The following is a 12,939-nucleotide window of genomic DNA, read 5'->3' as shown; positions in this document are numbered from 1 at the left end:
AGAACAAGCTACTGAGTTAGGTATGAGGAAGAAACTGATGTACTGTAACTGATAAAAGCAGTGTCCTTTAAAAGAAAAAAAATTCAGACTTAAATTCCAATAATCACATTATTTTAACATGTATATTTTTTCACATACACTCTTACCATAATATTTACAATCAGCCCTTAAAGCACATATTACTGTCATACTGCAAAAGAATAGCTCAGAAAGTAACAATACCTAAAGGTTACCTATAAAACTTGAAGGTAATATGAAACACAACTCACAACATGAAATTCAACTTAAGTGTTTTATTATGAAGCAATCACTATGCAAGCACCCTGAAAACAATGCAGTAATAATGAGAAGCCAACATGGATGTGTCAAAAACAAATTCTGCCAAACTAATCAGTTAACCTGCCAGGAACACAGCAGGAATACTGTAAATGTAACATGTCTTTAGCAAAGCTTTTTACAAAGTGATCCACAATATTCTGATTCAGCTAACTAGATGTGGGCTGGATAGAAGAACTATCAGGTGGATACACAGTTCGTTATAGAATCATACTCAAAGAGTGCTTATCAATGGCTCCTCAAACTGGGAGGAGATAACAAGTGGGGTACCACAAGGTTCAATCCTGGCTCAGTGCTCTTCAATGTTTTTAATGACTTGAGTGACGGAGTGCAGGAAATGCTCATCAGATCTGTCAATGACACAAATTTGGGTGGAATAGCTAATACATTGGAAGTCAGAAATAAAATTCAAAAACATATTGAGAGGTTTGAGCACTGGGCTGAAAACAACAGAATGGAATCTAAGAGAGATAAGTGCAAAATTCTACACCTAGGGAGGGAAAAACACACAGAGTTACAAGAAAGGGGATACATGGCTCTGTAATACTACGAGTGAGAAGGATCTTAGAATTGTAAGTCACAAGCTAAATATGAGCCAATAGTGTTCTGTGGCTGCAAAAAACATGCTATTGTAGGCTGCATTAAGAGAAGTATAATCTCCAAATCCCATGAAGTACTAGTTCTTCTCTATTCCATACTGGTTAGGCCTCTTCTTGAATACTGTGTCCAAGTTCAGAACACCACACTTTAAGAAGAGTGCTGACAAACTAGGACAGGTTCAGAGAAGGACAGGTGCATCCATAAGGATGATTAGGGACTGGAAACCAAGTCCTGTGAAGAAAGACTGAAAGAACTGGGTGTATTTAGCCTTGAGAAAGGAAGACTGAGATATGAGATCACTTTTCAAATACTTGAAAAACTGTCATACATAGGAGGGAAAGGGTCTGTTCTCAATCATCCTAGAGTGTAGGATACATAATAATGGGCTCAAGTGGCAGAAAACCAACTTTTGCTTGTATAACTGTAAAAACGTCTTGTTAGAGCAGTATGACAATGGAGTCAATTACCTCAGGAGGTGGTGAGTGTTCCAACATTGGAGGCAGTCAAGAGAAAATTGGACAACCTTCTGTCAGATATATTTTGATTTAGATTCTTCAGTGAGTAGGCGGCTGGACTTGATGGCCTTATAGGCCCCTTTCAATTCCATTATACTGTACCTTGTTTCTTTGATTTCATGGTAGATATAAAGACACAATACAGCAATTGACGTAATTCTAACTCTCCAATTACCTATTGCTGTCCAGCTTGTGAGGAAACCTCCTGGTTTGTCAAATCAGTTTTCTGTTATATGCAAACAGAAAACTGCAGTTTAATACTGCTTATAATTGTGATTTTCAAAACTTGGATCAATCCGTAATTTGCAGCTCTGGTGTTTAGGCAGGACTCAAAGAGCAATTTCCCAGTTTAGGCACCATGAGGAACTGATTTAACAACCACTAAGGCTCCACTCCAGTTGAGCATACAAGTAGGAAGAGGACTCATTCTTGCTGTTGTTCTGTTCTATTAGCAGCACTGGATCTGACCTGTCTATTAATACGCATTTACCTCTGAATGCAGCGTGCAGCATACATTGGGGGGGGGGGGGATAAAAACCCAGTCCAAATCTCCAGATGAGTTTTAAAAACATACTTAACTCTGCACTCCTAAATTAATAAATACCACTAAATTCAATGAGACTTACTTCCAAATAGACACATTAGGATTGTATTTTAAAATCTTACAACTTCAGAATCTGTTGAACTTTTGAAAGATTGGGGTAGTTCATATGTCTGACAGTGCCCATGAAATCAGCTGTGGGCTTGCTGCCCAAATGGGATTAACATGGAGCTGCTGCTTGTAGGAACTTGTGCTTCACCATGAAAACAGTACAAGCAGCTACTATCACGCATATGATCTCTACAGATGCATTCCTAAATACAGCTATTTTCCAAGCTAAAAGTCCTAAATGCTTAAGATAATTGTGTAGTGTTTACTAACTGTAGAGATCTACAGTTGGATTTCTAACTGAAATCTAACCCACTACTTAAATCTCCCCACTACATAAAAAGAACATTTTTAAAAGACCTTTTCTGAAACATGTTTTGATACACAAATACTTAAATGCCCATATTACAGCACTTTAAAGAAACAAGACTACAGTACAAAATTCTATTCCCAAATAGTTAACAATTTAACAAAAGACTCACTGGATCAAACTAAAGGCTTGTCTAATCCAACCTTCTGCTTCCCACAGTGGCTAAACTGGCAAAAAGTACAAGACAGGACATGTACAGAACAGCACCTTTCTGTTTCGATCTTTCAGTAATTCAAGATACAGATTGCCTCTACTTCTGGAATATGCAGCCATCAAAACCAAAAGTCATTGAGAGCTCTCTCAAGAATTTATCTACTGCATTTTTAAAGCTATTCAAGCTGGTAGTCATCATTATAGTAACAATAATCATACACTATCAAGTCAATTCTCTGGACATCTTGGGACTATGCAGCTTGTCCGGGTCTAAACAGGCTGGCATTCCTGGAATACACAGTGGGGAACTGAACTCCTGACCTCTGGCTCCACAGACTGATACCTACTACCTCACTGAGCTACATCTTGTGGAATCACATTTCACACTTTAACCATGTCACTGGCATTATCTGTCCTTTTATCTCTCAGTGCTCACCAGAGGATCCTGGGTTTTATGGGAGAGGGAACAACTGCTTCCCTAGCCACTCTGTCTACACCATGCATAATTTTATGAGCCTTTTACACCTTTCCCCATTACTTGGTCTTTCTGGCCTTTCAGCCAATGCTTCATCAATTCTGACATTTAAAAAATGCTACCATTGGCAGTTAAGAAACTGGAATGGGAAAAAAATGCTGCATGAGAAATTCGTGGAGATGTCAGGTTCTTCTTTTAAAATCAATGAAATACAAACAGCCCTCCTTTGTAAGTGTGCCGAAAACCACAGGCCTCTTGCCACAGGAAGCTGGCTGCGGGAGGCTGTGCGGTGACAGGGAAGCCTTTCCCACCCGTGCTTGAAAACACACACGAGCAAGCATCCCTCTTCGGGGCGGCGGGAGGCTCCTGAAACAATGGGAGAAAACACCTGGGAGCAGCGGCTGCATTAAAGCCCCGCCTGACCCTCCCTCACCGTAAGGGAGAAAGACACTTCGGCCAAATCTCGGCCAAACGGGGGACCCTCGTCAGGGTCTCTGAGGGGAAGGGAGGGAAGGAGGGAGGGAGGCTGAAGGCTCCGCCGCCCCTTGGCCCCACCTGCCCAGGAAGGTAAGCCCCATTCCCCGGGGAGAGCAGGCGCTGCGAGAGGAAAGGAGGCGGCAGTTAAGGAACAGGCAGACAGAGAAGGGAGGAGAGGACGCGGGCAGGCAGGCAGGCAGGAGCCGCCCGCACCTGTCACTCAAAAGGGCCCTCAAGCTGCCGCTTCTGCCGCCGCCGCCTCGTTCGTTCCCCATCCCTTCCCTTCCCCTCACCAGGTGTCGCCCTTGCGGAGAGCCGTTTTGAGCAGCGCCGCGATGTCCGAGCGCTGGGTCTCCAGGTCCGCCGCACCTCCCTCCGCCATGTCTCCCAGCCCAGCGGCGGCGGCGGCGGCGAAAGCGACGGCAGCAGGAGCGGCGGCGGCGGCGGTGACAGGAGCGGTGGCGGCGGCGGCGGCGGCAGGCGCGGGCCGCGCTGCATGCTGGGAATGACGCCGCGCCGCGACCGGGGAAACGCCCTCCACGACCCCCTCCCACTTCGGCAACCCCATGGATGGAAGCGGGGAAAGGACGAAGGCAAGAGCGGAAGGATTCGAAAGGGAGAGAGCGGCTCCTCTGCTTGAGAGCGACACCTGTCGGAGTGGATGTCTATGTCTCGCGGAGGGGGGGGAAGGCTGCGCATGCGCGATGAAGACTCCTTGGGCTTCATAGGAAGCAGGGCGTGGGTTAGCCGAGGGAATCGGGGGGTGAGGGGGAGGGAAGGGTTGTGCAGTTTTTGCTGGTGGAGATGTAAAATATGTTTCCTGCGATTAATCAGGTTTCTGAGGTCTTTAAGGAAATGTGAGAATTCTCCAAGGCTTTGTTGAATGCGAGATCGCCTAAATCAGCAGCAGGTTTTAGTAGGTGTTTTGCCTACCTGATCCATAGGTATTTGGCCGCCTATAGAGTCAAGCAGCATTGCTAATTCTTGATTGGACCGGGATAGTCATTGAAATGTCGTCTTAACAAGAAGAGTCCTGTGTAGGATGAACATATTTATAAAATACATATTTGTGGTTGGGGGATGGTAAATATATGGGAGGTTATTGGGGCTAACGAGCTTGACATTTGAATGCTATGAATGAGAATATTAATTAAAAACTCCTTGTGACTTATTTTTGGAAAGCCCATAATGAAATTGTTACTATGGAATAGAAATTAAGTGCAGTTTTTTTGTACCGTCTGAAAAATCATTCCTTCTTTTCCAGCTGTGCTTATATTTAATGGACATTTGGCACCTACAGGCTTGACATTTTATTTATGCTGTAAATTTGAATACAGGCACTGTGGAGTAAGGCTCATGGGAGATAGTGGGGCTTATGTTTATATACAACTACGCCCACCTAGTGAATGTCTGAGACTGCTAGTTTATAGGACAGGTGGAATTAGGAGTACTTAGATGTTATTCTTTGTGCCACTTTAGAATGTAAGATGCTGCATTTGTAATAAGCGAAACTGTTTGTCAATCTGGTCCATTACTGTCAACTCTGATTGGGTGTAGCCTGATTAGAACAGACCAATGTCTGCCAAACTGGCCTCAGGAAGAAGGTCTTCTGTCCAACTTCCCTTCCTGACTCAGCTTTTTCCAAAATTTCCAGTAACACGAGGGAAATGGGACTGCTATGAGTTTGCAGGTGGGGCAGCAAAAAAATACAGCAAGGTGATAATAGCTCACCTTGAGGATGATATTCAAAGTTCAAATTCAAAAATCATTGATTTTGCAAACATGTCATCTTACCTGCAAACTTTTAGAACTTGGCTGCTAATTCTGAAGCTTGGCCCTTTTTGGTCAGCTTGAGTAAGTGCAATATAACAACAATAACTTACTGTCAAATCAATTCCAAGTTATGGCAATGGTCCCATGCTTTTCTAGGTGTAGGGTACTCAGAGGTGATCTACCAATCCCTCCTTAAATTGGTGCTCCAGGACTTCACTGAAGATTGCATAGGTAACAAGGTACTGAACTCCACCAGTCAGACATGCTCTGAGTGATCTTAGTTAACTCCTTTCCGAGGAGGTACCTGGGTTCTGCAGCTTGGTGCTCCAACCCACTGAGCTACACGTCAGTTATATTTGGATGTAATTGCAGGCAAATACCGATCTTTGACTTCCAGGATTGTTTTCTGACTCAGGTTGCATGAAACTGGTTGTGTTTATTGTAGAACATAATCTCTGTCACATATCACTGAAGATTCTCATTTATCCAGGTGTGGTTATCTGGAAGTTGAGTCATGGCAACTGGACTTCTTATTAGGTTGAAACGTTTCGCTACTCATAGAGTAGCGAAACTTTCCAACGTAATAAGCAAGAAGTCCAGTTGCTATGACTCAGTTTCCACATAATCTCTGCAAGCATTTACCTAAATACTAAGCACAGACGGTTTAAAATGTTTTGCCAAGGGCATATTTACAAGTATGCGCTGAAATTTGTGCTTTATTAATCATATTAGAATCATCAAATGTTAGTAGAATTGAGTTGGAAGAGATCCATAAAGCCATCAAGTCCAACCCCTGCTTAGTGCAGGAATCCAAATCAAAAAAGATCTGGCAGATGGTTGTCCAATTTTCTCTTGAATACCTCCAGCATTGGAGTGCTCACCACCTTCTGAGGTAATTGCTTCCATTGTTGTACTGCTCTAACATATAAGAAGTTTTTCTTGATATTCACCCTAAATCTGGCTTCCTGTAAATTAATAAAACAAATGCACCCTTTGACAACTCGGCCTTCTGGAAACCATGTTTCTCTGTATTATGTTCTAACAAGTATAGGATATGTATTAAGACAATGAAATGACCATTTATTTCATATGTAATGATACCAGCAGTAGCTGCTCAGAGGTTGTGGCCCTTTCACTCTGATATTCTCTCTACTCACCAGCCCTTTCCAGGCTGAATGGAGAAACTCAAGATGGGCACATGGGCACATGAACCTATTAAGCCCACCTGGACTGTTTTTACTCCACTTCCTGGCACGCCTCCCCTTTCCTGTAGTTGTGCCTTTTAGGAAGTGTTAGACACCTGTGCTCATGCACTCATTTTTTAGTGCCAACCATCCCCATACACATCATCTTACTTCATCCTCCAGTAGCATGGTAAAATGGTTCAGACAACAAAAATAAGTACTTTGATTTCCTCTGTACAAAACACCACCCAACTCCTGGATAAGGTTTTATGTATTTTATTAAAATGAAGAAAAAGGAAGAAGACCATATGGTTACTCAAAACTTATAAAATTTAAAAAAAATCATAACATTACAAAACCGATCCTGGATCTTTTCAAATAAGATATACACTTTGGAACATAAGAAAATCCAGATAACTTAAACTTAATACTTATTCCTAACGTATGCTGTTATCTGAATAAATTCTACTCCCATGCAAGCAAACCTGTTTCTGAAAGTTTTATCACGAATGTGAGGATACTGCTATTTCTTCCCCCATCTTCCTGTTTCTTTATGGAGAACAAATGCCTGAGGTTACAGATGCCCTTACTACCATCAGGGCTAATCTCCTGGCTAATTGTTACCTCCTTAATGGGGGTTTAATTCTTTGGTACCTATTGCCATGTCTCCTGAGCAGGAAGGAACTTTTCCAGAGATATCACATACATGTCAAAGCCTGCTTTGAACCAGTTCTCAAATAAACAAATGGGAGAGGCATGAACATATTTCCTTTGAAATGGATCCTGGCTGTTCTAATCACAGTGTCAGAATCAATTTGTCAGTTCAGTTTTTATTTTAAACACCTATAAAATGCCATCCCAATCTCCTAGAGACACCAAATTCACAGACAAGCTTCCCTTCATGCTTCTCTACAAGCCCTGCAAATTTGGTGAAGTTTCGGTTTCAGACGTCTGAGTGATACACCCGCAAGGAGCACCCCCCCAGGAAGGTCCCTCCCCGGCACCTAGAGGCACCAAAATCACAGAGAGGCTTCTACTGCCTCTCCTCTACAATCCATCCAAGTTTGGTAAATATTGGGTTTCTATAAGCCATTTTATAACCAAATGGATCAACAAAACAACAATTGCTACAAAATTTATTCATTCATATTCATTGGGAGCAGTAATTCGTACGTGAATTGACAAATTGGGGGCAGTAATTCGTACGTGAATTGACAAATTGGCAACTTTGAACAAATTTGGTGATTCATTTTAAAATTCGTGTCTATCTCTACTTCTTTGTTGCTATCTAAATATTATCTGTGTGGAAAACCCACACAAAGAGGGGAAAGTTCTAGACCCATTTCACCTGTTACCTTTGTGACTCTTGTACGTGTAGAGAGTGACAAATTCTTTTCCTTTCCTATGTTTTATTAAGATGTCCACCTTTTTCTCAAAAAGGGGACTCAAAACAGTTTAAAACATTTTTTAAAGACAAGTATAGTTAAAATACAATTAAATATAATATTAAATAGCCATTAAACATTTTGCATATCAACATGATTGCCTATTTAAAACATTATTTAATAAAAGATTATTTAATAATGTGTATTTAAAACACATTAAACAGATTTTCAAAGTGCAATATCTTCCATCAAAATGCTTTCCTGATAGCCAATCTGTTGCCAAATGCCTGTTGAAACAAAGGTCTTTATCTGTAGGCAGAAGGAAAAATAGTGAGGAGGGAGGAAGCTCCACAACATGAAAGTAGCCTCTAAAAAGGTCATCTCTCATCCTTACCAGGCATGCCTGTGGGAGTGCTAAAACCAATAAAAATATCTCTCTCCCAAGACTTTAAATACCTGGAGAAGCTCAGGGAGGTGAAACGATCCTTCAGAGAGCCCAGAGCAAAGTTGCTTAGGGGTTTACAGGTAAAAACTGGCACCTTAAAATTGTACCCTAAAATGGACCAGTAGACAGTAAAGCTGTTGTAATGAGGGTTTCTGATTCTCCTCATAAGTAGCTTGAGGCAGCAGTCTAATTGCAGCATCGTGGACTTGCTGACTTTTCTGAACACTTGTCAAAGGCAGGTCCACGTAGTGTGCACTGCAGTAGTCCAGGTGGGATGTAACCAAGGCCTATGTCACTGTGGCCAGATTTTACAGTTTCTTGGAATGGCTCATCTGGCACAGTGGTTTTAATTGTGCAAATGCACTGCTGGCTCCTGCCTAGAGTGGGGCACCTAGGTTCAAATATGAATCCAGGACCATACCTAAGCTCGTGGCGCAGTGGTTAAAACGCTGTACTGCAGCTAAAACTGTGCTCACGACCTGGGGTTCAAATCCCAGGTAGCCGGCTCAAGGTTGACTCAGCCTTCCATCCTTCCAAGGTCGGTAAAATGAGTACCCAGCTTGCTGGGGGGGGGGGCAATGTGTAGCCTGTATAATTAAATTGTAAACCGCCCGGAGAGTGCTTGTAGCACTATGGGGCGGTATATAAGTCCAATAAATAAATAAATAAATAATAAATAAATAAGCTGTGGACTCGAGTTTTCAGGGCAGGTGTAAACCCAGCCAGTACAGACTGGACTTCTATTTCCTACTCTTCCCTTTGACAGGCCAGGAATACCTCTGTTTTGCCTAGGTGAACCTTCAGTTTGTTTGCCCACATCAGTTCTATTAACCATGTCAGAACTAGTCTAGAAATGAAATAGTTTCCTTGGATTTGGATGGAAAGGAGAAATAGAATTGCAGATATATCTGCATATAGGTGGCAGTGAGCCCCAAAGCAGTGGACAACTTCTTACAGTGGTTTATTGTGCACATAAAATGGAATGGGGAACATTCCCTCTGTCCAGGTCCTGGCCTAGGCTATCCAAAGGGGTAACAGACCAAAGCTGTCTTTTTTTTTCACAGCCAGGGCTAAAGCTATACTGAAATTGATATACATAATTGAAGTCGTGAGTACTTCTACATCTCAGTCGTGAGTACTTCTACATCTCAGAGCCCACATGTTAAGATGGTGATGGTTGCAATGATGTTGTGGCGTGGGATTAGAAATTTCCCCTCTCCTCCAGTGGGCTTTCTGCCTAGGTAAGTCCTGAGGTGAGCTTTGATCTTGTTGCATCCTATTAAAATCCATGGAACTTAAGTTAGCCAAGATTACCCATCCCCATAGCCGTGACTGTCATTTAAAAATAGCTATAGGAACCATAGTTGAGAATCCAAAAGAGACCTATAACTTCTCTCTGTTTCATTCTTCATCTTAAAACAAGCAAATCTATATTCTGGTCCAGAGTTTTCTTTTAGAGGTCTTTGATGATCTAACAGCTGAACCACAATCACTTGGGGGCTTTTCCCATTTTCTTTGATAAACTGGGACAGGTGACATTATTTGACTTGTATTTACTGCTAGTGAATTTTCCCACCTTTGCCAAGGTTAAAAATCCATCAGCTCTATACAACACATCCATGCTCTATCTTTCCTCTTCCCTGCTCTAACACAATCTTCCTCCTGCTGTCCTTTCTTCTTAAACCCTTCCCCAGTAATTGTTCAGCCCTGCAGTAACCCCAATATTAACTTCCACTCATAGGAAAGGGGAACTCCTTATTTAGAAGTTAACGGCTATCTATATTCATCCAGTTATTACATTTCAAAAAACCAGTAATGCCCACCTTTATTATTCATATGTTTTCCCTACATCATAACATATCATCACCCAAACTGATCTATTAAAATTGAAATCTTGGTGGCATTTCACATTGTTGTGTGATAAAATAAAAGAGTTGCCAGACGTTTAGGGGATAGCAGATAAATTACTTAGTTTGAAGCCAGACAGAAAAGATCTCTTATTAACAATTTATATGCCATGTTTAACAGTTCGCCAAATATTTATGATATCAATACTAAAATGTGATCATCAGTGGGTCCAATTTGGGGAACTAGTTTGAAGATATAACCAATTCTAGTCCAGTATCCTGTTGAGAGTGGACAAGGCATTAACATTGCCCACAGTGTTCATTCATCTCCAGCTCTGCCATTGTGTAAGCTGAAGATCATCCACAATATTTAAAAAGGGAACTTAATAGTTATGCAATGGATATCTCTGTGCATAAGCTCGGAAAAATTCTCCAGTGCTTGTACAACAAAGCACTGCATACACACTCTTTAAACTCAGTGAATGGACAAAATAGACATACCATTTAAATTCTTTGTGCTGATATAATGGATGAAATCTTGTTGCTTAGGTTAAGAAAAATTGTAACTTTCAGTCCATTCCTAGCTAGCAAATAAAAAGTGCCCACTGTACACACACTCTCTGAAGAAAGAATGTGCATGAGTCCTCCTGAAAATAGCAGCGGGCACTCTTTATTTGCCAGTTAAGAATGGACTGAAAATTACACATTTTCTTATGCTGAGCAACAAGATTTCAGCCATTGTCTTCTTATATTTTTATACCTGAGACATCATCCTTTCCCCACCATTCATTCTGTCCCCGTTCTCTCCTTGAAAGAAACCCTATTATTTTCCTTTAGTTAATTTATTTTAAGGATGGTATAATTTTTAAGGATGGTATAATTCAGAAAGGATGGCCACAAAACAATACCATTAAGAAAATCATCATCATTAGTATCATTTGAATAAATTGAAAATGACTGCATAGACTGCAGTTCTTTAAGCAGGAATGAACTTTGCAGGTCTATTAAGGATCAAGAGAGATGTGTATTTCCAGCTAATACAAAGCTGTCCTGCCAGGCACACATTTCCTTCAGATCGTGGTCAGACTTGTACATGAAATCAATACTAACCAATGACCTCACAAAACAAAAAGCAAGCTACAGCGAGTTCTGCTTCTAATTACACGGCAATGATACCATCCTGTTTAAACCTCAATAGACATATATATGAGTGCATTGAAACACTTCAACCATGCAATCTGTCTCTGTTTATCTGGAAGTAAATCCTACTAAATTCTGTGGAGGTTCCTCATTATTAATTGGGTTATGGTTTCAGCCAAAAACGCATGGGAAAATCCTATCACTGATCCCTTCTCTTTTCTGACTCAAAAGCTCTGGAACTGACATAACAGTGATGGAAAAGCAAGTAAGCCCCAAATATAATATATTGTTTTACATATAACAAGGAAAGCATAGGTCTCATCATTACTTTCTGCACAGATCAAAAAATATACTACCTACATGCACAATGCATCACAGATATTTTCTCACAATAAAATGAAATGAAACAATGTCAAGAATTAGCCATGTGGTGGCAGTATCCAACCGCTGTAAACTGGAGGCTTGAAACAATGGATAAATATGTCAACAGATATGGACTGAGCATCTGTAGAGAGAGGTATAATTGTGCCACACTAGGAATTAAACACTGGGAAAATAGTGTGTTACGTCTTTGTCACTTTCTTTTTGCATGTACCCTATGCTATGTGACTCCTTCACGGATTGCTGCCTTGTCCTGGTGAAGGGGCTTAAGTAATTCAGAGAAGTTATGGGCTATGCCGTGCAGGGACGCCCAAAACGGACAGGTCATAATGGAGAGTTCTGACTAAAAGCGATCCACCTGGAGCAGGAACTGGCAAGCCACTCCAGTATCTTTGCCAAGAATACCCCATGAACAGAAACAAAGGGCTAAAGGATATGATGCTGGAAGATGAGCCCCTCAGGTCAGAAGGCATCCAACATGTTACTGAGGAAGAGCGGAGGACAAGGACAAGTTGCTCCAGTGCTAATGAAGTGGTTGGACCAAAGCCGAAAGGATGCTCAGCCGCGGATGCACCTGGAAGTGAAAAGAAAGTCTGATGCTGCAAAGAAAAATACTGCATAGGAACCTGGAATGGAAGATCTAGGAACCTTGGTAAGCTGGATGTTGTCAAACAGAATAAACATTGGCATCCTGGGCGTCAGTGAACTAAAATGGATGGGTATGGGAGAATTCAATTCAGAAGATTATCATATCTATTATTGTGGGCAAGAATCCCGTAGAAGAAATAGAATAGCCTTTATAGTCAACAAAAGAGTGGGAAAAGCTGTAATGAGATATAATCTCAAAAATGATAGAATGATTTCAATACAAATCCAAAGCAGACCTTTCAACATCACAGCAATACAAGTTTATGCACCAGCCAGTGATGCGAAAGAGGCTGAAATTGACAAATAGTAGACAAGAGAAGGGAAACAAAATGCAAGGGAGATAGGGGAAGTTACAGAAAACTGAATGCAGACTTCCAAAGAATGGGGCATTCTTAAATGAACAGTGCAAAGAAATAGAGAAAAATAATAATAAAAAAATAAAAGCATGGCTAACAACAAGGACAGTGAAGGTGATGGCATTCCAGTTGAACTATTTAAAATCTTAAAAGATGATGCTGTTAAGGTGCTGCACTTAATATGCCAGTAAGCTTGGAAAACTCA

At 41.2% G+C, this 12,939-nt stretch overlaps 1 protein-coding gene across 7 annotated transcripts in view; it reads right to left on the bottom strand.

Moving 5' to 3' along the window:
- The window catches only part of USP15 (ubiquitin specific peptidase 15), a 72,304-nt gene extending 68,158 nt beyond the window's left edge, over positions 1-4,146 (bottom strand). For 4 of the 7 annotated variants that reach the window (XR_013537056.1, XR_012087386.2, XM_073000433.2 and 1 more), the window contains exon 1: positions 3,869-4,146. Coding sequence is in view for 5 of the 7 variants with exons in the window: in XM_073000433.2 (XP_072856534.2) it covers positions 3,869-4,143 (275 nt within the window). In the remaining 2 variants the exon portion in view is untranslated. The remainder of the gene's footprint in view (positions 1-3,868) is intronic. The other 3 variants (XM_073000430.2, XM_020786017.3, XM_020786018.3) reach the window with 3 other exon arrangements.
- Between the last annotated feature and the right edge of the window lie 8,793 nt (positions 4,147-12,939).

This window comes from Pogona vitticeps, chromosome 5, assembly GCF_051106095.1.
Source record: "Pogona vitticeps strain Pit_001003342236 chromosome 5, PviZW2.1, whole genome shotgun sequence".
In the NCBI taxonomy this organism is placed as follows: Eukaryota; Metazoa; Chordata; class Lepidosauria; order Squamata; family Agamidae; genus Pogona; species Pogona vitticeps.
This window is presented reverse-complemented; position numbering and strand designations above follow the sequence as displayed.